A 13,046-nucleotide genomic window follows, 5' to 3' on the forward strand; every position below is an offset into this window, starting at 1 on the left:
TGAAAAAAAAAAAAAAAAACAAACAAACCCAGTGTATCTATTGCCATTGCTAATTGCATTTAGCACCAGGAGGAGTCAGAGTAGGAATGTAATAAAAGACAGCAAATTTCCAAGCATTATTTGAACTAGGTAGTTCATCTTTTTTCCCCACTTTCCTCCAATATCTCCCACCCCTAAAAACTATAAAGAAATGAAATGTAGAATTTTCCTTTCCTTTGATGCAGTGATAGAAACAGGGAAAAACCAGGGGCTGGTGGCTGAAATCTGAAAAAGTTGTGGAAGGGTCCCAGGAAAGATGTGATAAATCCCCTGGAAACATAAGAAAGTTCATTTTCTAGGCTAGGCACTCTCCAATGAGAGAGGCTTTAGTTTACACTGGACCACTGGGTTCGATCCCTGGGTTGGGAAGCCCCTAGAAAAGGGAATGGCTACCCACTCCAGTATTCTGGCCTGAAGAATTCCATGGACTGTATAGTCCATGGGGTCACAAAGAGTCGGACATGACTGAGCGACTTTCACTTTTACAGTAAAAGTCAATGGTCAGGCGGAGAAGAGATGCAGTTTTCTGAATCTCAGACACCACCCTATCTTGCACTAGGCCAGAGATGGCAATGGTACCCACTTCAGGCTTGGAAAGAGGTAACTGGTGTTGAGTAAAGGACCACAGCACTGCAGGAGCCTATTTAAAGAGGTGAAGCACATGTAGTTAGCCTCAGGGCTGGGTTTCTGACCACACCTTCCGTATGGGGACTTTAAGCTCCTGAACATTTCACAGCCAAGTCCACTCATCAGTGTGAACCCCTTCCTGCTGAATGCCTCCTACTTTTTCACACTCTCAGATAATATTCTCAGTGGACCATTAATAGATATATAGACTCCTCTTTTTTTTTTTTTGGCTTTGTCATATAGCCTGTGAGATTTTAATTACTAAACCAGGGATTGAACTCAGGTTCTCGACAGTGAATTGGTAGAGTCCTAACCACTGGACCACCAGGGAGTTCTCTGGATTCCTCCTTTCTAAATCTGTAATTTCGTCTGGAAAGCACATATTCACACAAAGATTACCTCTAATCTTCATTCATTTCTCTCTCTCTTTTTTGCTCTGCTTCCACAGTTTTCTTTGTTCCTTTTCTTACTGACAGGCATTCACCCCACTCATCAGGTGCCTATGACTTCATGCTTGACAATAGAGAAAATCTCACATTTGTAGATATCAGTAAGAGAGGTGGTTCTATTGTTTTCTGTCCTTTTACAATAGTTTATGTCTATTAGCTAGTGAATCAGATTCTTTTTAGCCAGTCAGATTATTTTTCTTGGAGAGCTTTGAATGAAAGTCATGGCAAAATAATTGGCTATCAGTAGAAATGAGGAAGTGGAGATGTCTAAGCTGAAGAATGCTGGATACCCCAGAGATGGAGATGAATATAGCTCAGATGTGGGGGGATCCCTTTTCAGCTTGTGAAGTTACCAGGGCATTTTGTTTTATAGTACCTTGTGCCAGATGGGAAAGGATTTGTTATGAGAGTCTCCTCTAATGATGAAAACCTGTTAGATAATGTACATAATGGGTTCAGGTCATCTCTTCATTAGGTTACCTTATTCTGCTAATCAACGATCAGAAGAATAAACATGCAGGGCTATGATGGAGTTCTTCACTGAAGGAGAAGTAGATCTCAAAAGAAGAGTGCAATACTAGGAGAAACTCTGTATCCCTAAGGGTTCTTTGGATGTACAAAGGAAGCCCTTTAAATTTCTGTAAGAGTGGAGCCCCTGTGAGTTTCCCCACTTCTCAGTCTCCAGTCCTTCAAGACTCTTAGCCAAGTGTCCTACTCTTCTAACTGGAAACATTTCCTTTCTCAAAAATGGAGAAAGTTGTGCCCTCTGGTCTTGAAACTCAAATGGCACCTCAGGTTTCTTTTCTACAGTCCTTTCTAGAAGGAGAGGAAATGAGTTCCAGGGCTAATTTTCTCACTACTAATCCTTAGAAGTAAGCCACTTGTCAATAGAGCACCATTTTCTTTTTCATTCCTCTGCTGCCAAGGGTTGGGTCAGTTATTATGACGAATTTGTCATCATTGGCCTTATACAAAACCTTTTCCTATGTATTTTACTGATTTATTGATTTTTACCCTCATAATCATGTGAAATCACAAACTTGAATCAAGATTGCCAGGAGAAAACAACCTCAGATGTGCAGATGATACCACTCTAATGGCAGAAAGTGAACAGGAACTAAAGAGCCTCTTGATGAGGGTGAAAGAAGAGAGTGAAAAAGCTGGCTTAAAACTCAACATTAAAAAACCTAAGATCATGGTATCCTTCCCATTATTTCATGGCAAATAGAAGGGGAAAAAGTGGAAGCTGCAGAGACAGATTTTATTTTCCTGGGCTACAAAATCACTGCGGACAGTGATTGCAGCCACAAAATTAAAACACACTTGCTCCTTGGAAAGCAAGCTATGACAAACCTAAACAGTGTACTAAAAAGCAGAGCATCACTTTGCCGACAAATGTCCATATAGTCAAAGCTATGGTTTTTCCAGTAGTACATGTAAGCATCTTGTAGTGTATACAGAAGTTAAAATACATGTAAAATGTATATAATGCAATTAAAAAGTTACCTCAACAAAAGATTTGGGGAACAAGACACAGAAAGACAAGTGCTGCATGATATAACTTCTTTGTAGAATCTAAAAATTTTTTTTTTAAAAAGTCCAACTCACCCTGGAGAAGGAAATGGCAACCCACTCCAGTACTCTTGCCTGGAACATTCCATGGACTGAGAAGCCTGGTAGGCTACAGTCCATGGGGTCGCAAAGAGTCGGACACGACTGAGCAACTTCGATTCACTTAGGGTATACAAGGTTTTCACAAAAAACTGGTCGGGTTCCTTGGCTAAGAGGAGACTCTGCCTTGGGCCCGCCGGTGTAATAAACTGCACTCCACTAAAAAAAAATAATAAATAAATAAATAAAAAGTCCAACTCATAGAAACAGAGAATAGAATGGTGATTGCCAAACTCTGGGGGTGGAAGTGGTGGGACAAATATATATATGTATGGCTGGAAGAGCAGAAGAAGGTGGCGTGTCCAACAGCCATTCTACTACTGTGGTTGATTACATATCTGTCTGTCTAATCTTAAATGACTGTTCCCTTTCTGGTTCACTGATCATGGCTCTACCATGCTCATTGGGGCAATAAATACCAGTCTGGACTGCTCAGCATGGAGTCCTCTGACTGTCTTGCCAGCCTAGAAGCCTCCTATCTCTATCCATAATTCATGAAGTTCCTTCTGATTTTGACCATTACCCTGCTCCTGGCCCAGGTCACCCCAGGTAACCAGGATCTTTCCCAAGAGAAAGTGGGTCAGGGAACCTGATGCATATTTAGGGAATTCTGGTGGCTCTAATAGCTTGGGCTGGGAGAATGGCCTTGGGCAGGGAGAATGGCCTTTGGATATCTCACTAACCATATTTAGGATATCTCTCAAACTCAAAAGGGGAAGTTTGAGTTCCCCAGTGCTGATTTTTCAGTGGCATTAGTTGACCACTCTGACCTTCTCTCTACGGTTGGCTCTGGAGAAGTTGAACAAGATGATGGCGAAGACAGGGTGGGTACTCGGAGGGGAGAGACTTGGACACAGAGTATGGAGGAAATGGGAGTTTTCCCAAAAACATTCCTTGGGATAATTTGAATTTTGATGTATTGTTGCCTCTATGAAAACGGTTCCTTGATTTCTGATTGTTTGAGGATTCTGATTCTACTCTCTCAGGCAACCTCAATTTACCTGGGCTACTTGAGGTTGTACCAGAGAGCTGTTTCTAATTATCTTGACCTGTCAAGACCAGTGAAAAGCTCTGGAATGTGGAAAAGAGTTCCATAGATGGCGAGCTGCAGTCCATGGGGTCGCAAAGGGTCAGACACAACCGAGAGAATGAACAACAAAGAAAACTTGCAGATGTTCTGATGGATGTATTTCAGATTCCTGTCCCTTTTCGTTGATATGGTCAGAGAGGGTATCCAAAAGTAAAGGGAAAAGATGGTTAATTGACACCTGGGTACCTGTGTACCTTATAAAGGGGAGGGGGGGGGAATGAAACCCTACCTGGGTACCTTATAATATGGGAGAGATGAAACCCTGGAGAGAGGGGCCCTCTTGCCTCCCCAAAGGGAGCTGGTTGGGGTGGGGAAGCAGCCAAGTAGGTCCCAGGTCACTGAGTGGGGAGAATTTTGGAATTGTGACTGGGGACACAAGTGAGAAAAAACAGTGACTATAATCTCCCTTAAACCTGGAGGATGCCTTAGGAGGGCTTTTTCTTCACATGTCCCCTTATTTCCCTATAACTGTCTTTTCTGGTGGTCTTTGGCCTCCCCCTTCCCCAACCTGCTGCTTATTTCTAGACTGATCCACCCCTCTCCTTTTCCTTTTAATTTCAGCCATGAAGTGTTGGAATAAGTTGGGAAGATGCAGAGAAACGTGTGAACAGAATGAAGTGTTCTATATAATGTGCAAGAATGAGGCTATGTGCTGTGTATCTCCCAAGCACCTGCCTGCCAGAAACTGAATCTTCAAACATAGCTGGAAGATGGAGATAAATTTTTGTGGTCTGACACACCTTATCCAAACTTGAGTCTAACATCGTTGGACCCTATGGTTCTGGTAAATCATTCTTGCCTGTACTTTTGTGTCTGATGGTTCTATTCAGTTATATTATATTTAGAAATAATAAATATATTATATTGTATATAATTTGTATATATTATATTTAGAAATAAATAAGGAATGGAGTAAGGTGCGTATGGGTATTGTGGAGAACAGGATGGACCTGTTGGTAATAATTTCAGTCTTCTGCACGTCTCTCGGCTTGCTGGCCCACGGCTGGTCCCACATGATGTAAATAAGGAATGTTCATTCTATTCTCTGATTCTTGTTTTCTAGACCAGCACTGCCAACAGAACTTTCTGCATCAAAAGAATGGTTTCTTATTTGTGTTGTCCAATGTGGTAACTACTAGCCACATATGGCTATTAAGCAGTTGAAATGTGGCTAGTGTGACTGAGGAACTGAATTTTTAATTTAATCTATACTTCAATGTATATAGCCAACTATGGCTATGGTTATTGTATTGGACAGTGTAGCTTTAGAGTCTAGAGATATAAAGTGGAGACAGGCTGGGGGCTCAGCCTCAGGTATTTTAGGTGAAGTAAAGGAGGCCAGCTAGGATCTGCGAAGAACATAAGAACCCATTCTTAGCCTGCCGGTTCTCTTTCTATATTTTCATGCCAAGGGCTGCAACTCTCCCTTGATAATACTTGCAGTTCTGTCCTGTTTGGGACTCCAGGATTGTGTCATTCACACTGGAGAGAGTTGATATCGGGCCCAATGTGGATTCCTGCTCCATCTCTTTCCCTCCCTTTCTCCCTGGTTGGCACTGCTTGCTACTGAACTTCTAGCCAGTCCTTTTCCAGGACTGAGTTGGAACTGAGACAACAAGGATTTTCCTGTCTTCAGCTCCATGATTTGGGTCATGGTCCAAGTAGCCCTAACCCATTGCTACTTATCTGGCTAATCAGAAAGAACTGATTTTTTATCCTGAATCAGAAAGTTCTATTCAGGGCTACCTGTCTACTATTTAGTCCCTTTATATGAGAACACTGAATCTGGCCTCGGCCTTATGGCTTGATTCAGTCATCTCCAGCCTGCCTATTTGATGATTATTTCTAACCCTAGAGTCTAAGTATTACTGCTGCTGTCAAAGGATGAGCATTCGATTCAGGATCAGAAGATCTGACTTCAAATCCTTATCAGATGCTTCTGGGCAAACCATTCGATCCTCTCTAATTTATTTTCTCATCTATAAAACAAGCATTTATCTTACCCAAAGCATGGGGTTATTAGGAGGATTAAATAAAATAACAGGAAAGTGCCCAGTACAGAGTCTAACACACATTTGATTCCAATCTAGATTGATCTAACTCCTTAATTTTCTCCTGTTAGACTCTGCATAGAAATACCCTGCCTGTCAAAAATTAAGATCCACCTTCTCCAGTTTGTCCCAACTCCTACTTGCCAGAATGAATCAGTCTTAAAATTGAAATGAAGCCTTAACCTCACTATGTTTTCACTGACCATCTGAATCTCCTGATTTCACGTCCCTCTGTGCTCAAGTTGGAGATGATGATCTAGCCCTGTAGCAGTTCTTTTGCAGACAGTCTCAATACCCATGTTCCACGCTGCTTGAAATAGTTCCAGTCTAGCAGAATGCAACCACTTGTTTGGCTTCTCCATATGTGTGTTTTATCAGCTGGTTATTTTTGGAGAAAATTATCTACCTGGCTTCAGTGATTTCATAGGAAATTCAGGGCCTCAAACCTCAAATAGCATTCAACTCTCCTACACCTAATTTATTCTTTTCTTCTAGGAAGCTTGGCTTCTCACTCTCTGAAATCACTATTCCATGATTGTTTTCTCTCTCCTCAATTTTCTACTACTTCCTCAACAACTCTTTTATCTTTTCTTGACTGCTGCTGCTGCTGCTAAGTCGCTTCAGTCGTGTCAGACTCTGAGTGACCCCATGGACAGCAGCTCACCAGGCTCCTCAGTCCACGGGAGTCTCTAGGCAAGAATACTGGAGTGGGTTGCCATTTCCTTCTCCACTTTTCTTGAATAGATCTACCTATTCTTTCATTCAATTCTATAACTCCTGTCTTCCTTTTGGATAGAACAATTTTGCCTGCTCCTGAGAAACCAACCCCTCCACTTGTCCATATTCCTCTTTTCCTTCCCTACTCAAGGATTTCATTTTCAATTCTTCTCTTCATCTCCCTCTTCTCTTCTGGACCATTTATATCACTATACAAAGATGTTCTCATACCTCCCATCTTAAAACAAAACATCCCTTGGTCCCATTCAGGACTATGCCCCATTTCTTTGCAATTCTTCAAAGAAAAATTTCTCAAAATGCTGACTACCTTCACTTTCCTACTTCCTCATTTCCCATTCACTTTTCAAATGAATTCAGTTTGGCTTTAACCTTGCCATTGAAACTTTTCTTGTAGAGGTCCTAACTATCACTGATGTTGTCAAACTCAACAGAGGCATCCCTATCTTCCTTTCATTGACTTCTAGGCAATATTTGACATCGGGGCCACTACCTGCTCATTGAAATGCTTTCTTCTCTTGATGTCTAAGTTACCGGATGCTTAGGTTGCCTTTAACTTGCCAAGCAACTTCCTTTCGGTCTTCTATGTAATCTCCTCCTTCACTTCTGCCTAATTACAGGGCTTCCTTCTGTCCCCCGCCCCCCCCACCACTGGGTGTTTTGAACACCTTCCGCGTGCTGATCACTTCCAAATTCATATCTCTGACCCCATTCTTTCTCAAACCTCTAGTTGATATATCTGCCTTCTTAAGTGACGTCTTCATTTGGATGCCTAATGTATCCTTTTGGTGAGGACTTCGCTTCACCAAGCCTTGTTATTACCCTATTATCTCCCTTTTCAGTAAATACTAACAATATGTACCCAGGTGCTCCAAACTAGAAGGCATCCTTGGTTCCTTACTTTGTTTCACTGCATTCAATTTATCAGCAAATCCTATGGCTCTACCCTAAAAATGTGTCTCAAGACCATCCATGTCTTTCCATCTAGTTCAAGCTATTATTAGCTTCTTTGCCTAGTTTTTCTTTTTTTGAAAAAAAAAACTCTTTATTTTATATTGGAGTATAGTTGATTAACAATGTTGTGACAGTTTCAGGGGAACTGCAAAGTGATTCAGATGTATGTATTGTATTCTTTTCCCATTTAGGTTGTTACATGATATTGAGCAGAATTCCCTGTGCTGTACAGTAGGTTCATGTTGTTATCCATTTAAAATATAGCAGTGCATTCATGTCAATTCCAAACTCTCTAACTATCCCTCCCTCCACCCCTCACCTCTGGTAACCATAAGTCTGTGAGTGTGTTTCTGTTTTGTAAATAAGTTCATTTGTATTATTTCTTTTTAGATTCTGCATAAAAGGATATCATACGATATTTCTCTTCCTCTGATTTCCTTCACTCAATATGACAACCTCTGGGCCCATCCATGTTGCTGCTAATGACATTCATTCTTTTAAATGGCTGAGTAATATTCCATCATATATATGTACCACATCTTCTTTATCCATTCCTCTGAGAATGGACATTTAGGTTGCTTCCATGTCTTGGCTATTGTAAATAGTGCTACAACGAAGCCACTATTAATCTGAATTTCTACAATAGCATCCTAACTGATTTCTTGTTTAATCCCCTAATTAATTTTCTACACAACCAAAAGATAAATTATATCCTGTAACTGTTCTGTTTGGGCTTCCCTGGTGGCTCAGTGGTAAAGAATCCACTTGCCAATGCAGGAGACACTAGTTCTATCCCTGGGTTGGGAAGATCCCCTGCAGGAGGAAATGACAATCCACTCCAGTACTCTTACCTGGAAAATCCAATGGACAGAGGAGCCTGGTGGGCTACAGTCCATGGGATCACAAAATAGTCAGACATGACTTAGTGACTAAACAACAACTCTGTTCTGTTTTACCCCAAACTATGGCTTCCTGTTTCCCGAAGAGTAAAATCTAAGCTCCTTGCTATAACTGGTGAGGCCCTGCCCAATCTGACTTTGCTTACCTCTCTGGCATCTTCCTTCCTCCTTACAATCAGGTCATTCTGGCCTCCTTTCTGTTCCCTCATGTCAACAATCTTTTTTCTGCCCTAGGGCCTTGCTGCGTGCCATTCCTTCTGCCTAAGAAAGCTCTGCCTCTGATATGTGTGTAGTTGTGTTTTGGTCTCATCTTCCAGGCCTTATGTCTTTTCTTCTGGACAAACCCTATTTTCATATGAGTAAACTGAAAAAAAATTTTTTTAAGTATAAAGTTATTTATTTTAATTGGAGGTTAATTACTTTACAATATTGTATTGGTTTTGCCATACAGCAACATGAATCCACCACAGGTATACACGTGTTCCCCATCCTGAACCCCCCTCCCTCCTCCCTCTCCATACCATCCCTCTGGGTTTTAATAATCGGATTTCTTTTTAAAAAATTTAAAGACTCAGCAACAGTTTCTCATTCTTGAAAAGTGTCGATCTTCAGGAATCCTTCTCAGTTTGCCACAATCCTCACCTAAAGTTTCCCTGATGCAGAAGCTAAATATCAAGAGTGGTACTAAAAAACCCCAAATGATGACTCTGATATACCATGGTAGTACATGTGGCCTTCTTCCTTCATTTGTGTTACTTGCCTGTCCCCAAAGGCAACTGAACTCGGGGCTTTGAATTTGCAATAGATGTGTTTCTATGAAGTACTGGGGGAAATATAGTTTATAAATCAAACTACATCTGAATTGTATATAGTTTGCTATTCAGTGAAATCAACTGTAACCATAAACAACCTCTTTTGTATATCAAATGAGCACACTTGATTATATTTCTATTGCCTTGACAAGAGCTACATCTTAGCGTGACATATAATTTTGAGAGCTTAATTTGACCTACTAAAATTTTATAAAAATGTCTTCCTTTTATTATTATAACATTTACTTTTGCACCTGGGATGCTTGAATTCAGAGTGACTGTTCTTTCTTTGCAAGTAATCTGTCTGACTTTCTTTTCCTGCATGGATAAGATCATATTTCTTATACAGTTTTTATTATTATTATTTTTTAAATATAAATTTATTTATTTTAATTAGAGGTTAATTACTTTACAATATTGTATTGGTTTTGCCATACATCAACATGTTTTTTAAAATTTAGTTTTTAAATTTTATATTGAAGGGTAATTGATTTACAATATTGTGTTAGCTTCAAATAAAACTATTACTAAGACAAGTTAAAGATGGAGTAAATTAATTTTTGCCAGGGACATGACAAGCTCATTATAGCTGTAGATCTAGACTTTTTCTTCTACCCTAGCAAGTTTTCCTTTTTGCATATAGCTTTAAAAAGAAGCTTTTACCACTACATAAATTTCATGTAAAGTTTATCCACGCTAAGTGGTATGGTTCAATGATTTTTGCTTTCAGAACGTTTCCATCATCTCCCAAATTTTCTTTGTAGTCATTTGCCATTAATCCCTGCTCCCACCCTCTGCTGCTGCTGCTAAGTCGCTTCAGTCGTATCCGACTCTGTGTGACCCCAAAGACGGGCAGCCCAACAGGCTCCCCTGTCCCTGGGATTCTCCAGGCAAGAACACTGGAGTGGGTTGCCATTTCCTTCTCCGATGCATGAAAGTGAAAAGTCAAAGTGAAGTAGCTCAGTCGTGTCTGACTCCTAGTGACCCCATGGACTGCAGCCTACCAGGCTCCTCCGTCCACGGGATTTTCCAGACAAGAGTACTGGAGTGGAGTGCCATTGCCTTCTCCCGCTCCCGCCCTCTAGCCCTAGCTAAACTTGAGCCAGGAATATACTTGCCCCAGTCATGACCTCAGCCTTAGCCAGGTATTGGCCCTCCTTAATCACTCATCACTGACATCATCACTCCCACCTGACATGGGTGTTCAGGTCTTAAGTTTAAATATCATCCTTGATTATCATAGCTAACAAAGTTCTTCATGTCACTGCCATGTCTTTCTTAGCACTTCTCAAAAATCAGTGATTATTTTGTGCATTTACCCGTTTCTTGTCTATCAGGAGAATTTGGATTTCTTGTCAGTTTCACTCTTCACTCCATCTGGAGTGTAATAAATATTTGCTAACTCTATGAATATTTAAAGCTCAAGAAGGTGACCTTTTCACTTGAACAGGTATCCCCTCCCAAGTTCTCATGCTTTACCATCGTCTGAGATGTAAGCCTTTTGATGCTGCCCTCTTCACTTCTCACGTCAAGTCAGCACTCACAGCTTCTTGATTCTTCCTCCACAATATCTTTGTACAAATTCCACTCTCCCTCACTATTGTCAGGGCTGCCCTTTCACGTCAGTCTCTCATTAGCATCCTTTCTCCTCTTTTCTCCAGACCTTCTCTCCTGAGTTTTGCTGCTGATCTCTTACCTCCCTGCCAGGTCATATTCTGGCATCCAACCTCACAGGGGTTCCTTGTTGAATAATAGAGCAATGTTTTCTCAACATATTTGATGATAAAACACCTTAAATTTATTATTGGATATAATGATTAGAGTTCATCAGAGACCAACTTAAGCAGAAAGAAAGGAAGGATAGCAGGAAGGAAAACATGGAACTCACAGAACTGACTGGAAGTGTAGACAATTGTACTCGGAAGGACAAAGGGGGTATGGGGAACAGAAAAAATGTACCAGGGTCCCGCCACCAGCATTGGTGTCCTGGGACTGGACACCAACATCAAATCTGCCTGAACTTCTCCCACAGTGGCTCTGCCTGCTGTGCATACACGAGTATTTTCTCCACTTTCTCTGTGGTTTGGATTTAGTTCTTTATGATTCAGATTTTTTTCATTGGAGCATCCAGTTGGCTGAGCCTGGGTTGTGTGTCTGCCTGCTAACTCCCAAGGTGGCACAAAATATTGACCCTTAGTACTTTCTGTAGCACCCAATCTTTCTCAAGATTGAGAAAGGGTAGGATGGGGCTGTCTGCTGTTACCCTGTTTGTTTAATCTATATGCTAAACACATCATGAGAAATGCCAGCCTGGATGAGTCACAAGCTGGAGTGAAGTTAGGCGGGAGAAACATCAACAACCTCAGATACGCGGATGACACCACTCTAATGGCAGAAAGCGAGGAAGAACTAAAGAGCCTTTTGATGAGGGTGAAGGAGGAGCATGAAAGAGCTGGCTTAAAACTAAATATTAAAAAAACTAATATCATGGCATCTGGCCCCATTACTTCATGGCAAATAGAAGGGGAAAAGGTGGAAGTAGTAACAGATTTCCTCTTCTTGGGCTCTAAAATCACTGTGGATGGTGACTGCAGCCATGAAATCAGAAGACATTTGCTTCTTGGCAGGAAAGCTATGACAAATCTAGACAGTGTGTTGAAAAGCAGAGATGTTACTCTGCCGACAAATGTCCATATAGTCAAGGCTATGGTCTTTCCAGTGGTCACATATGGTTGGAGAGCTGGACTGTAAAGAAAACAGAATGCTGGAGAATTGATGTTTTCGAACTATGGTGCTGGAGAAGACTCCTGAGAGTCCCTTGGACAGCAAGGAGATCAAATTAGTCAATCTTTAGGAAATAAATCCTGGATACTCATTGGAAGGACTGATGCTGAGGCTGAATTTTGGTCATCTGATGCGAACAGCAAACTCATTGGAAAAGTCCCTGATGCTGGGAAAGATTGACGGCAGAAGGAGAAGAGGGTATCAGAGGATGAGATGGCTGGATGGCATCACCAATGCAATGGACATGAAGTTGGGCAAACTTTGGGAGATGGCGAGGGACAGAGAGGCTTGGTGTGCTGTAGTCCATGGGGCCACAAAGAGTCGGACACAACTGGGCAACTGAACAACAACAACAACTTTCTGTAGTAGAAGATCAGCCCTCCTTTCTGTCAAGATCCAGAGAATGGAGAATTATTCCCAGATGAAAAGGGATTCAGATGCTGAGTGTCCAAAGATGCGGCACCAAGCGGTCACTGCTAGGGACTATTATCCTCAACCATTTCCTCTTACCTGGAGTGTTTTCTCTTCCACTTTGATCTTTCTGATTGCCAAGGCCAGGACAAGGGAGAGAAGAGGAAGGTGCCCAGAGTGCAACCTAGAAGGAGGCACTCACCATCAAGGTCGTGCAAATGTCTCCTTATATGTTGCGCACTAGGCACCTCCTTCCCCTCACCCTAATCCCGACTTTGTCGATGGCATCCCACATTTCCCTTTTTCAGCACCCACCACACCTATACTTATGTTTGTTCAATGTTTGTCTTTATGATAGACTGTAATCTCCAGGATTGGAGAAGGAAATGGCAACCCACTCCAGTGTTCTTGCTTGGAGAACCCCAGGGACAGGGGAGCCTGGTGGGCTGCCATCTCTGGGGTTGCACAGAGTTGGACACGACTGAAGCGACTTAGCAGCAGCAGTAATCTCCAGGAAGACAGAG

General features: G+C 41.6%; 1 protein-coding gene across 1 annotated transcript; it reads left to right on the forward strand.

Annotated features, from left to right (window-relative positions):
- Positions 1-3,280: 3,280 nt before the first annotated feature.
- DEFB121 (defensin beta 121) lies at positions 3,281-4,565 on the forward strand. Its single transcript, XM_027558102.1, has 2 exons — positions 3,281-3,335; positions 4,438-4,565. Exons 1-2 carry the CDS (start codon positions 3,281-3,283, stop codon positions 4,563-4,565), a joined length of 183 nt encoding a protein of 60 aa, XP_027413903.1.
- The last annotated feature ends 8,481 nt before the right edge of the window (positions 4,566-13,046 follow it).

This window comes from Bos indicus x Bos taurus, chromosome 13 (assembly GCF_003369695.1).
Source record: "Bos indicus x Bos taurus breed Angus x Brahman F1 hybrid chromosome 13, Bos_hybrid_MaternalHap_v2.0, whole genome shotgun sequence".
Lineage (NCBI taxonomy): Eukaryota > Metazoa > Chordata > Mammalia > Artiodactyla > Bovidae > Bos > Bos indicus x Bos taurus.